This window comes from Malania oleifera, chromosome 2 (genome assembly GCF_029873635.1).
Source record: "Malania oleifera isolate guangnan ecotype guangnan chromosome 2, ASM2987363v1, whole genome shotgun sequence".
Classification (NCBI taxonomy): Eukaryota; Viridiplantae; Streptophyta; class Magnoliopsida; order Santalales; family Ximeniaceae; genus Malania; species Malania oleifera.
Genome location: NC_080418.1, coordinates 92,169,230 through 92,181,753, shown reverse-complemented (window position 1 = coordinate 92,181,753; position 12,524 = coordinate 92,169,230). Strand labels below are relative to the sequence as shown.

Sequence of the window (12,524 nt, the reverse complement as noted above, 5' to 3'; positions counted from 1 at the left end):
TCCTTCCATGCCTGATACTAACTTCAGTTGTCCTACATCGATGGTCAAAATAATGCGTACTCATGTAGAACGTCATTTAAGCTAGTGCATTGAGTGGGAGTTGTTGAACCCTCTTTAGAACTCTGTCAATTAATGACTCAACTAGTCAACTATGTATCAGTAGTTATTATACCATATATGTGCCCGCCATCATGACACATTGTCCACATTTCCAATGGAATCCTGTTCAACCACCATAATGCATCTGCATTAGCATTACTAATTTGCTCTATGATTTTGTTAAATTTTTCACATTTGAATTGTAAAACTTGTCGTAATGACCTTTTTCTTTTGTTCGGCATTATTGAATACCATGTTGAAATTGCTTGGCATATGTTGAACACAAAAGCAACATACAAATGTGGATTATTGATTGTGGATATTATGCCCTCATGTTGATATGATATTAAGCATGCAGGCCTAGAGGTCACATGCACTTGGATGCATGACAAAAACTAGCCCCACTTGTCCTAACTATTCTCCACAGCTGCAAAGGCCAATGGGACTATTTTCTCATTGCCACTAACCCCATTTGAAATAAACATTTTACCTTTGTATTTTCTATATAGATGTGTTGCATTAATTGTAATGATGGGCCTATAGTGTTGGAACCTTGTTATAGATGGGGCAAAAGCCCAAATGATGCAATCAAACATAGTCAATCTAGTGACATCGGTTGCATTGTATGGCCATGGGACCCATGAATTTGGATTAGAATCAATTGTAGCTTGCATCCACTTCTGCAACAACTAGTAGGACTTCTTCCAATTACTGAATGCATTTTCAATGGCCTTCTGCTTTCCTAGCCATATCTTCCTGTATGATCCTTCACTATGACAGTTAAGGCTGTGATAGTGATTGCCCTTGCAATCGTTGTATTGTTGAGTTAATCGTTGTATTGTTGAGTTATGCATGGTCTTGTGAATTCATTAGATGCACATGTGTGAGGACCTATATCTCGTGTAATCTCAAACTCACTATGTGCTTTTATTATTTGAGCACGAAGTTGCAATGGACAATTGCTTTCCACTTATATTTTTCATTGCAAAGTCCATTTGTTTGGTTTAGACTCTACAATTTTGTACTCTGGATTTTGCATTATCTGCCATTGTTGAATAGAAATTTCCAACTTGGTCTTGTTAGCAAATCATAGTCACACGATCGAAGAACATCTGAATCAATATGTGTAAATTAGAAGACAACACATCATGGAATCTTCAAGCATGTGATGACTCGCCACTTGTGCCTTAGAAATATCGCCCTTCAAGATTGTCTTCATCCAAATTTGGGCTCTCATACTCCTCATTGTCATATACATCTTGATCCAATTGGTCTATGTTTCTTGGAATGTCACCCCCCATCGTATATCTACCGATTTCTATTTCAAACATATTCCTAATTGCATTTAGGTCAACTTTGGAAACATTTACATTAGCAAAAACATTCAAGTCAATAATTGGGACATTGTTGATTGATTGGGAAAAATAATTAGGTTGCGGTGGAATGCATGATGGTGTTGTCACAACTTGTATCAAAATGGGAACAAAGGCTATTTGTGTTGTCTTCAACCACCTGCATCGATTATGCTGGTACAGAAAAAGCAGTGCCTATGTTGGTGTCCATGAGTTGAGAGTTTGGAGTTGATGAACATGATAATTCGATATGGCTTCTGGACTAGACCCCGCTCCATGTAGGACTATTACCTCCTCCATCATGAAGCGTATGTGAGGTATAATTTCAGTCTTTGGGGACTTTCTGAGTTTAAGTTATTGGGAGCTATGTTTATTTCTCTCTTGCGTGCGCATAATTCTCTCCCACTTTTGTGCGTTCGATGCCATGGGAATTCTTGCGGTAGCTGATGCTAAAGCAACTCCAGATTGAAGGTAAACATTCGATCTGTGATTAGATAAGGTTGGTGCGGTTGCATCTTTGCTCATGGTCAAGAACAATGTTTCTTGTAGTAGGAGAGTCCAATTTTCTAGGGAGGCTGTATCTTGGTTCGCTGATGGCATACCTGCATTCAGTCGATTGCAAAGGGTGTTTTGATCTGTTTAATTAGGTATTATGAAGATGATGTTGATTAAATGGATGCAGGTAGGAAAGTTTCTGGAGTTAGGGTTCGGATGGAAAGGGAAGCAGTTTTTAGTCTTTACTCCTTAAAGAGAGAAAGGTCAGGTTGGTGAAATTTCATGAGGGTCTTTTGTAAGTTAGCAAAGGATTTTCATGAGGAATCTAAGAGTTTATGTGCCGATAATTTTTAAAAACATAGATTGTGGAGTCAGGTGGTTTCGAAAGGCAAAACTTGTGTAGGGGAAGGTTGCGGTAGCCGTTTACATTGTATGAAGCAGGATTTTAAGGTTAGGAAGGAAGAGCTATGTCTTCAGTGTGGAGACGAGTTGCATCTAAATGAATCAAGGGCCATCGCAGATCTGCCGACTTTGATTCGACAAGTGCAAGCCATAGGGTTTTTGGTGTAGAAGAAGAGATCAAAGAGGTAGGTTTCCTATGGAGCTGAAATGATCGGAGAGGCAGCTAGGGTTGCATTTGGGGAGTAAGTAATGAAGAGTTTTGGGCCAGGTTGCATGCTTCTCATTTTAGACTTGCCCTAGGTAATTGAAAAAGGTGGTACCGCATTTTTAACTAAACTGGGCCAATTATTTGAAAGGGCCAATTGTTCAGGACAGGAAGAAATGGGCTGCAGATTGGATCCAAAAGAAGGCTTTCCTATTATGGACTTCTAAAAAAATGTCTCAGGGATAAACAAGCACATAATTCAGGAATTAAGGGCCCAAGACCTGTATTGTTGGGTCCAGATAATGGATAGACCCAAATGAGTGCTTCGACTTCGCATAAAAGAAGTACCGGGAAAGAATAAGTTATCTTTTGGTAATGGAAATGTGTTCAGCCTCTAATTAATAAAAAAATTATTCAGTCTCTAGTTACTAAGGATGGGAATCAAATTGTCCAAGAGTCGGAGGAATTTCAGGATCGTAGAAGGTCAAATGTGATTCAAGAATGTGGCAATAGAACTGTGTTTAGGCTCGTTGATGTTTTAGAAGGTGACACGGAAAAGAGTAGAAAAGAAGCAGGGTTGGGGGAGAGAGATATGTTGATGGTCATTCTTATACTAATAAATTTGAAGGTAAAAAGGTTTATGCTTGTCGAAAGGCAGTTTTTATTGGGGGTGTTGAAATGAAAAAGATATTCGAAGAGGAGAGAAAATTATGGTGAGGCAACTACAAAAAGGTATTAAGGAGAGGGTGAGTTCAGTATTGTGGAAGTTCCTCAAGTTGAGAAGAATGTCGGAGGTTCTAATGAGATTAGAAAAGGTAAGGAGGTGAAGAATTGGGCAGACTTTTCAGATTCAGATTTGATGATAATAGCGATTTTGACTATATTTGAAGGGGCTGTTGTTGGATACTTGGATGTGATCCGAGAAAAATATTTGTATGTGTTTGACTCCTGCGATGAGTTAGGGGATTTATCTTATGTTCACCCGCCCCCATTGGAAGGTTTGGAGGGTGTTTCTATTTTTGATAATGATAGGTTGGCGAATCAGTTCTAGTGTAGGGATGGAATTTTTCCCACACTAGCAGAGCAAGTTTAAGGAGGATATAGAAGCTCAAATTCTTTTGGATAAAATGGATTTAAAGCAGAATGATATTGGAGGAAATGAAGTGTGTTTGGATGGTGGCAAAACTCGTAAGGTGAAGGGTCAAAGAGAATTAGTGAATTTGAAAAGTTCAGAAATTATGGTGGTTTGAAAAGGGGGTTTCTTGGTTTATTTTGTTTAGTTTTTGTTAGGATCTAGTGTATTTATATTTATTTTTACATTTTATCTTCTTTGTTTGGTGAATTCTTTGCCCCCACTTTGTACCGTACATTCTTTCTATCTAATGTACTTTCTTTTGTTATAAAAAAAATGAACTAGTTGTTTAACTTGTCCAATGACCATGGTGGCAATGGATTTGATATGGTGTAGCAGTGACACTGCAGGCAATAGGAGGAGAGAGCAACTCATAGTAGTAAAGTCCACTATCCACATGTCATGTGCTAATCGTCTTCCTTGTCTTTATATTTTGAATAATAACGAAATGAAAAGAAGGTTACTGAACAATTTAGTGGCTTTGTAATTTTACTAATAGACATGAGATTGAAAGGAGATCTAGGAATGTAGAAAACAGGGAATTGCTCCTATTTCTTTAACTGTAGTAGTGGACCTATTACAAGGTAACTTTTGGTAGAAGTTGGTGACACTTGTCATAAGTCAGTAGAAGCAAAGTTGATAACACAAGGACTAGTGAGAGAGGTACCAGATGACATGCAAAGTACAGGATTACCTTTCTGAGCAAAAGATGTAAAGGGATGAGATGATTGTTGGAATGACTGAATGACTGATATTGCAAGAACCTTTAATATTCTTTCTCTGAGCAATTATATTATGTCATTCACCCGAATAAGTAATTGACGTGGGAAACAGATTTTTGGGATTTTGGGACTCCATCCCATCACACACTCAACCTTAATACAACAAGAAATCAGAAATACACAGTGAACAAATGCTTATGTAATTCATGGACTCCATCCCAACACACACAACCTTCGTCCACCGGAGCAAACCACAAGCACACGATGAACAAACACAGCTAAAACAACTGTTTCAAAATGAACTCGATAAACATTAACAAACAGCTTCGGGCATTACCAAACAATCATTCCCAAAATGCCGCACATGAACAACTTAAAAAGGTAAGACCTTTGGACAAAAAGCAAGACAAAACAACTTGATATTATGGTGTAGGGGAGGATTTAGGAGGAGGAAATCGGAGCAAAAAGGCTGCTCAAAAGACTCCCATATGCTGGCGCTGTGGAGGCTGGTGACTGTGGTGGTGCATGGGGGTCTTTTGGCTGTCATATTTGCAAAAGGTAGAAGATAGGCAGGTTCTTTGGCTTCTTATCTGGTTGATTTTGAAAAATATGAAGTATTTCTTGAGGTTTTGAAGAGGATAGACACCGGTCCAAAATTTTTTTGACGACTATGGTGTTTTCAAGCAACTCCTGAACTTGCTTCTGGTCTTTGGTGATGTTGATGACCCTTCTACAGCAGCAGATTTGCGTGAGATTACGATGTTTAGGGTTTTTTTTTGGCGGTAGTTATGCAATTAGATTTTAGTTCGGATCTTACTCTGATACGATGTTGAATAATTGGGTAAAATAGAAGATCTTTTCACTGCAATAGGTCTTTCCCGTTGTCTATAATAGTATTAGTATAATATATGTCAAGTATGTTCAATGACCATAAAGCCATTTCTAACTCACGCTTACCAACATGACATTGGCACATACTAATAATGTTAATGACCAAAATAATCATGAATATATGCTATAAGTTTCACTTGGTATCCAACAATTAGACTCAACTCTAGTAATTCAAATTTCTAGATATGTTGGTTCATGGTTGTAATAAGAGGAAATTTGTGTTTATATTTAGACCCAAGAAAACATGATATAGGCTGATTGTCGCCAAAAAAATTGATAGTATTGGATCATATAACTCTCTTGAGTAACTCATTTAACTATTTTGCTACATATTTGCTTTACGAATGTACAACAACATAAATTTAGTTCAAACTCACATTTTAGGTAGCTATTTTAGATCATTTTTCATATTCTAATCTGTTGCATCTAAGTTTTCATATCTTTAATTAGGGAGTCCTTGCTGATATCTTAGAACCAATAATGGGGAAAGGGCTTATTCCTGCTGACCTTGAAACTTGGAAGCAGAGAAGAAGAGGTAAGCAAGTAGCTGTTGCGATATATTCTTTGCATTTTGCTCTAGTTTCCTATCTTAAATTATAAATTATAACTGTAACTCGTTTGGTTTGGCAGAATAGTTGTTCCTTGGAATAAGATGGAATATAGTTTAAATTTTGGGAATTAAGAGCATTGTGATTCCTCGTGTATTCCTAATTATTTCCTTCGACATGTAATAAGAAAGGAATAGATGTCCCCATGATGAAATTTGGGAATAGTTATTTCTTGTCTATTCCTTATTGTGGACTCATAAAATGTTTCACATTATTTGCTTTATAGTAACAACATAATTTCTTATATAACCAAACATGCTAAAACTAATTTATTCTTGGGAATAGGCATTCCTCAAACCAAACATAACCTTAGTTATTGAAACTAAGCATATTTGCGCCATGTATGTACTAACTTATTGTAAGCAATAGCGTTTTGCACCATAATTTCCTTAATATTTCCAAGTGGTAAAATATCCTCAGTAATTAAGTTGAATTGTTGCATAATTTAAAAAACAGTGATGTTTATTAAGGTTTTTCATAAATAAATACTGTAATTTGCTGATGTACTAGCACCTTTTAGAATGTTTCTTCCCAAACAATTATATTGGTGGATGATCATATTGAAGTATTGGGTAAATTGGAAGACCTAGTCTCAGTGATTGTTCTCTCTCTCTATTTTTAATATATGTTGTTAGATTACCACTTTACCTAAATTCTTAAGTTGTTAGGTTGCAGGCCAACTATGTATACCATGCTTTTTGACATATGTCAAGCACATAACAATAACTATAATACCTTTCTAACTCACACTTATTAACATAGCAATAACACATGCTAAATGATAAAAATAACACAACACTCCCCCTCAAGTAGGAGCATAGATATCATATACTACTAGTTACAGAACAGTTATAGATCGGCAAGTTCTGAGGCTGTATATGGGATTGGTTTTGCAAAATATGAATGGGCTTTTGAGATTTTGAAAGGGCAGCAACATCTAGGAATTTTTCCAGTGACTTCTAAACTTGTTTCTGGTCTCCAGTTTTGCGAATGATCCTCCTATAAAATCAGGCTTGCATAGGATTCTAAGATATAGGGTTTGGTTTGTGTTTAGGTTGGATCTTGCTCTAATACCATGCTTTGAAGTATTGGGTAAATGGGAGGACCTAATCACGTGATAGGCCTTTAGTATTATAAGGTTCAGGGTTTGGTTTGTGTTTTGGTTGAATCTTGCTCTAACACCATACTTTGAACTATTTGGTAAATGGGATGACCTAATCACAATGAGAGGTCTCTCCCTCTGTTTATAATACATGTCAAGTATATAACAATGACCATAATAGTTACTAGCTCTCGCTTGCAAGCATAACTATAACACATGCTAAATGGCCAAATTAACCAATAACAGATCCAATAGCCCTATTTTGGTTATAAAGAAGAGGAGTTTAAGCGCCCCGCTCCCCCCTTTTTTTTTTTGTTTTCCCGCTTTGCTTACTTCAAGCATCATTAGTGGTAAGTGGTAACTGGAGTTAATTTGGATAGTTATTGAGGTTAATAAGATAATTGTGCCATTTTAAATCTTTGACTAATATTTATTTGGTCACAGTTGTTCCAGGGGGCAACTTGGGATGGACAACTTTCAGAACTAAAGGAACTTGATCAGTTTGGGTTGGTTTGATCTGATCTTCTGGGCATCCTGGTTCTGGCTTTGGGTTGGGCTTTGGAGGGTGGTTAACTTGCTCAGCCCAAGAACGAAGCTGAAGCTTGCATTAAGCTTGTGGGTCAGCTGCTCTACAGAAGAAGAGGTGGGCAAGGGAGCATGCTGTCTCACACCAACTGGAACCAACAAATAAAAAAAGAATTCCCTTCCTCTCTTTTGTGCAGGATTTAAATCCTGTATTCATTTTCTATGACAATTAAAATGAGCAAATGTTTGCTCAGCTTTTTATTTGGAAGGGTTTAGTTCGTCTTGGGTTGAGATGAAGTGAGCAAACCTAGATTGGCTTTCTTGAAATGTTTATTTGAATTGAAGGAAGAATTGAGCTGCACATGCAGCTTAGTTGCATTGTCTCTATTTTTTAGAGAGATTGTCAGCAGCCATGCAATTTTCATTCTATCCCCTTAGTGTGTGTGTGTGTGTGTGTGTTTTTCCCTTACAGTTAGGAAAAATACTTACAAGGACTCACACAAGGTTTTCTTCAGTATATTTAATACTTATGCTAAATGAGATAAGGCCCTAAAAGTAGAGAAAAAAACGCATTAAGTTTTAATATAGGAGGATTAGAACACCTGAATATAAAAAATGTCCTGCTTCATTTAGGGGAATGGTATTTAATTACCGTAAGTTCTTTATATTTTCTGTTTCAGCTTTCTGGAGATGGAGCTTCCTGTTATCTAACCATGACTTCTTTTGCATCTGTTACCAAATTATTTGCAGTTATTGCTCCTGGGTTCCATTCCTTATACTTGGAAGCTATGGTCAAAGTATTCACTGATTGTTCAGAAAGAACAGTCGCAAAATTTGAGAATCTTTTTCAAGGGGAAAATTTGCATAGAGATAATACAATCGAGCTGGATCTGGAAGCAGAGTTTTCAAGTTTGGCACTAGATATTATTGGGCTTGGGGTCTTCAACTATGACTTTGGTTCAATTAAAAAAGAATCTCCTGTCATTAAGGTATTTACCATATTATGAAATGATTAGAAATTTTATTCATGTTGTGGCTCTGTGTGTCTTTCAGTTCATGTAATGGTGCTGTCCTCTAGATGAAATTGTGTTATCAGCTGCATTCTATTTTTTTTTTGTCAATTATCTGAGATGTCTTCTATCAGATTACCACTTTTCCTAAAAGCTTAAGCTGTTAGGTTAAGGGCCAACAATGTATATCAAGCCTTAACATCTTCTATTCCGTAAAGTAAGATGTTGATGAATATAACTTAGCCTTACTGTCTAATAAGTAATAACAAACAGTCATTTCTAAATCAAGTAATCAACATGATGAGATTTTTTTTCCACTTGCTTTTTGCAGCATCTTCTCTAGATATTATAGTTTCCTCTTTGAAATTCTTCAGCTTCTTTCCTTGGAATGCCTACTGGAATTTTTCTAATTTTCTCTTGCTTCCATACTTTTTATATCATCCCCATACACTCGTGTATTTTTACTTATTTTTACTGCCTTTCTATTATTACACTCTGCAATGTCTTTATTGTGTTTATAGCCTTTTATTTTACAAAGATGTTCATCTGATAGACAGCCAATGTAAAGCCTTTCAGCTCTTATGAGCAAATAATTAGTGTTTACATGTTATCAGAGCTATGAGTTCTAGTCTTGTTGCCCACGTTATTGTTTGTTTGTTTAAAATTTATCTTATGTGCTATAAGGTATGTTCGTTATAGTTTGTTTGTCTCTTCACATGCAATCAGGCTGCATGTGCGGGGAGTGTTAAGGCTTGATAAGTTGCCATTGTCAGCCCACAACCTCATAGCTTAGGATTTTGGATAAAGTGGTAATCTAACAGTAAGAACTGATATGATTCTGATTGAATGTAGCCTTAGAGATAGGGGGAGACGAAAAAATAAAGTGGGTTGAGGTTGGTTTAGATGTACTGTTGTGGCCTTTGGCTTCATATTAGAAACATCCATTATGTGGTCTAGTTGAAAAGGGGGAAAAAAGGGATTTGCGTAGCTTTTATATGTTCCTTTCTCGAGTTTAGTTTTGGTGCTTTTTCCATCTTCAGGTCTCCCAGATATGGTCATTTTTTGGCGTGATTATTGCTGATTTTTAGTTTCTCTCCTACCTTCTGTTTTTCCTCTCTTATATTTTGTCCCTCCTACTCATTCTTGTGAAATCTTTTACTGAATGGCATGGTGGACAGTGATCTCTGCAAAATTTTCCAGATTGAAGGACAGATATTCAGTTGGAGAATTTTGGTTGGGAAAGGAGGGTTCTTTTATATGCTAAAGGACAATCTGTTTTTGGAAAATGGATCAGGATTAAATTGACAGTGGCACATGGATTTGAAAGGAACCAGTTTTTGGGAGAAAGGAAAATTTCATTCATAGGAATTTTGGAAGATTGAGTGGTGGTTAGATCTGCTAGTAAGTGCAAGTTTGTTGATGTTGGTAGGCTTTGAGACTGCTGCTTAGCCATACACTTGATTTCAAAGCTAGTAGACAGGGTGTATATGGGGGCAGAGATGGAGTATTTTGAAGGAGAAAGACCATTAGAGTCTCTATACCATGTTGCGGATCTTCTTGCTTTAACACCCCAATCCCAATACTAGCCATCCCAATCCCAATACTAGCCATATTGGTCACATCATCTGCACCCTTGAAACCTATCAAAGGGGGTGATTGCAGATAGTTGTTCTTTAATTCATAAATCTCTTCCAGTACTTAGTGATTTTCCTCTTCATACATTTCAACCAATGCTTGGTCATGATTAGAAGTGTTATCCCCCACTTCATGTAGAATAGCTCCTTGGACATACCTTTTTCTCTCTTGAAAGTGCTAACTGGATAATCTCTTTTTGTGACCCTAACTTAATGCAACCTGAGTTTTCTTCAAGGTGCATCAAATCATAGCTTTTCCAACATTCTCTTCTGAAAATTAGGAATTATAGAAATTCTTTACCATACCTGCAAAGGTACTCGCAAAGGGTCCCTAGTAATCAAACCCATGTCATACTCTAGTTCTTCAATAAAATTCCTTTCCCTCCTGCCACTTGCTATCCTAGAAAACAAGCTTGTGTTACAATCCCATTTCTTCCTAGACTTGGTGCCTCCAACTCATGGTCTTAAATTTCTACAAACTTGTTGAAATTTCTGTCGAAATTTCCAATTTCCGTCACCCTCAAAATCGAAATGGCAATCGATTTCCGTGTTACATAATTTCCATCAAAATTTCAACAAATCATCCGAAATTTATTTAAATCTCAAAATTTTAATTATAGAACGAAATTTCCTCAGAATTCAAATGAGAGATTTAGGAGCGAAGTGAAATTTCTTTCTTAATTTATTTATTTTTTTATTGAAACAAAAAAGATTATTACAAGGGCTTTTGAAATCATATGAAAAATAAACTTACAACAACATTTTTTTATCTTGCTAGTCATGTCTAATTATCATTATTTGTATAATAAATAATATTTAAATGATTTAGGAGTTTAATTTGTATTAACTGAATTTGTTTAATGCACATTATCTTACAAATATGCTTGATACACAAATTATGTTACAACTTTTCCACCTCATACACAACGTAGATGTATTTAACTTGTAATATATTAGTCCTAAAGCTTATATTATTTCGTCTATTAACCATTTCTAAAGTTTCATAAAAGAATTCCACGTTTTATTGCTAATTTCCATTATTTTTTCAAATTAAAACCATACTTTTGGAGCTTCGAAATTTGAGTTGAAATGGAAATTTAATACCTTACTCCGACTCATATCTTCTCTTAGAAGAAGTTGCTCAAACTCATTAGTCAACTGAATTTCTGCTACTAACATCTTCTTCCGAGAGAGGTCCCCTTCTGTTTGGCTACCCAGCCCAGAAAAAGCTGCTGAAGAAGGCCTTTTTACCTAGCCTGAATATCCCCAAAAAACTTCCACGTTCCAGGTTTTAAGTTTTGCCTTTCAAAAACTTCTTTCTCCTCATAAAACAGAATACACCCCAACCTTCCACATTACACTACCTCCACCACCCTCTAGCCAACCTCCAAAGATCAGAGTGAGTAAGCCACATATTGTTGACCCTAAACAGAGTTGGCCCCCATTTCGGAGAGTTAGTTGCTAGAACTGAAGGACAATGATCAGAGATCACTCTAGGGCACACCTCTTGAGTCAAATGGGGAAATGTATCCTTCCACACTGTTGTAAACAAAAACCTGTCAATCCTAGTAGCAACAGGCCTAACACCGTACGCAGACCAGGTAATGGGCTAGAAAAGGGAATAATCCGCAAGTCAATTTTCCTGAAAAAATTCATGGAAGTCTCTCATACTAGAAGGAATCCTAGGCCCTTCTATCTTCTCATCAGTGGATCAAATGACATTAATATCACGTCCTATCCACCAGTTGGGAGAGAACGATGCATTGTGGCTAGCTCATCTGAAAAAATTTGGGGGATTTGGACCATAGGCAGTACTGACCCACCACTGCCCCCTACCCTTGACAGCTAAGAGAACAGAGACAGAAAAGGAACCGAACAAGACATTGACTTTGCAAAGTCTAGTGTCCCAAATAACCATTATACCCCCACCAATGACATCTAGGTAATTTCATGTTAAAATATTTGCACGGTGGGGAATTGGTTATGGTGTTTTCCATCAAAACCTAACTCTCTTTAGGACAAGGTAATTTGTAATAAATTTGGTCCTTTACAAAACAGGTGGGATGCTATTGCTGGATGGATGTTTACAAATCTTTGGAAATTTGAGTCTCAAATCTCTGTCCTTGTCTCTTTTTTTTTTTCTCTTTGATAGCAAAAGAAGAGATTTCATTAGAAGGTGAAGAATTTACAAATAAGAGAATAAGACATCTCCCAAAAGAATTCTGGAAAAATCCAGAAAAAGAAAGAAACTAGAAACACTTTTACTTTGAAATTTCAAAGCAAAAAATCCCTCCAATCTCTCTGAATTTCTGAAAAGCTCGCTCTCTTTTAAGCATCCAGAGACAAT

General features: G+C 36.6%; 1 protein-coding gene across 1 annotated transcript in view; it reads left to right on the top strand.

Annotated features, from left to right (window-relative positions):
- LOC131149396 (cytochrome P450 97B2, chloroplastic) overlaps positions 1-12,524 on the top strand; it is a 155,852-nt gene that overhangs the window by 37,928 nt on the left and 105,400 nt on the right. The window contains exons 4-5 of the mRNA XM_058099821.1: positions 5,749-5,833; positions 8,284-8,522. Of these exons, the coding sequence (XP_057955804.1) occupies positions 5,749-5,833; positions 8,284-8,522 (324 nt within the window). The remainder of the gene's footprint in view (positions 1-5,748; positions 5,834-8,283; positions 8,523-12,524) is intronic.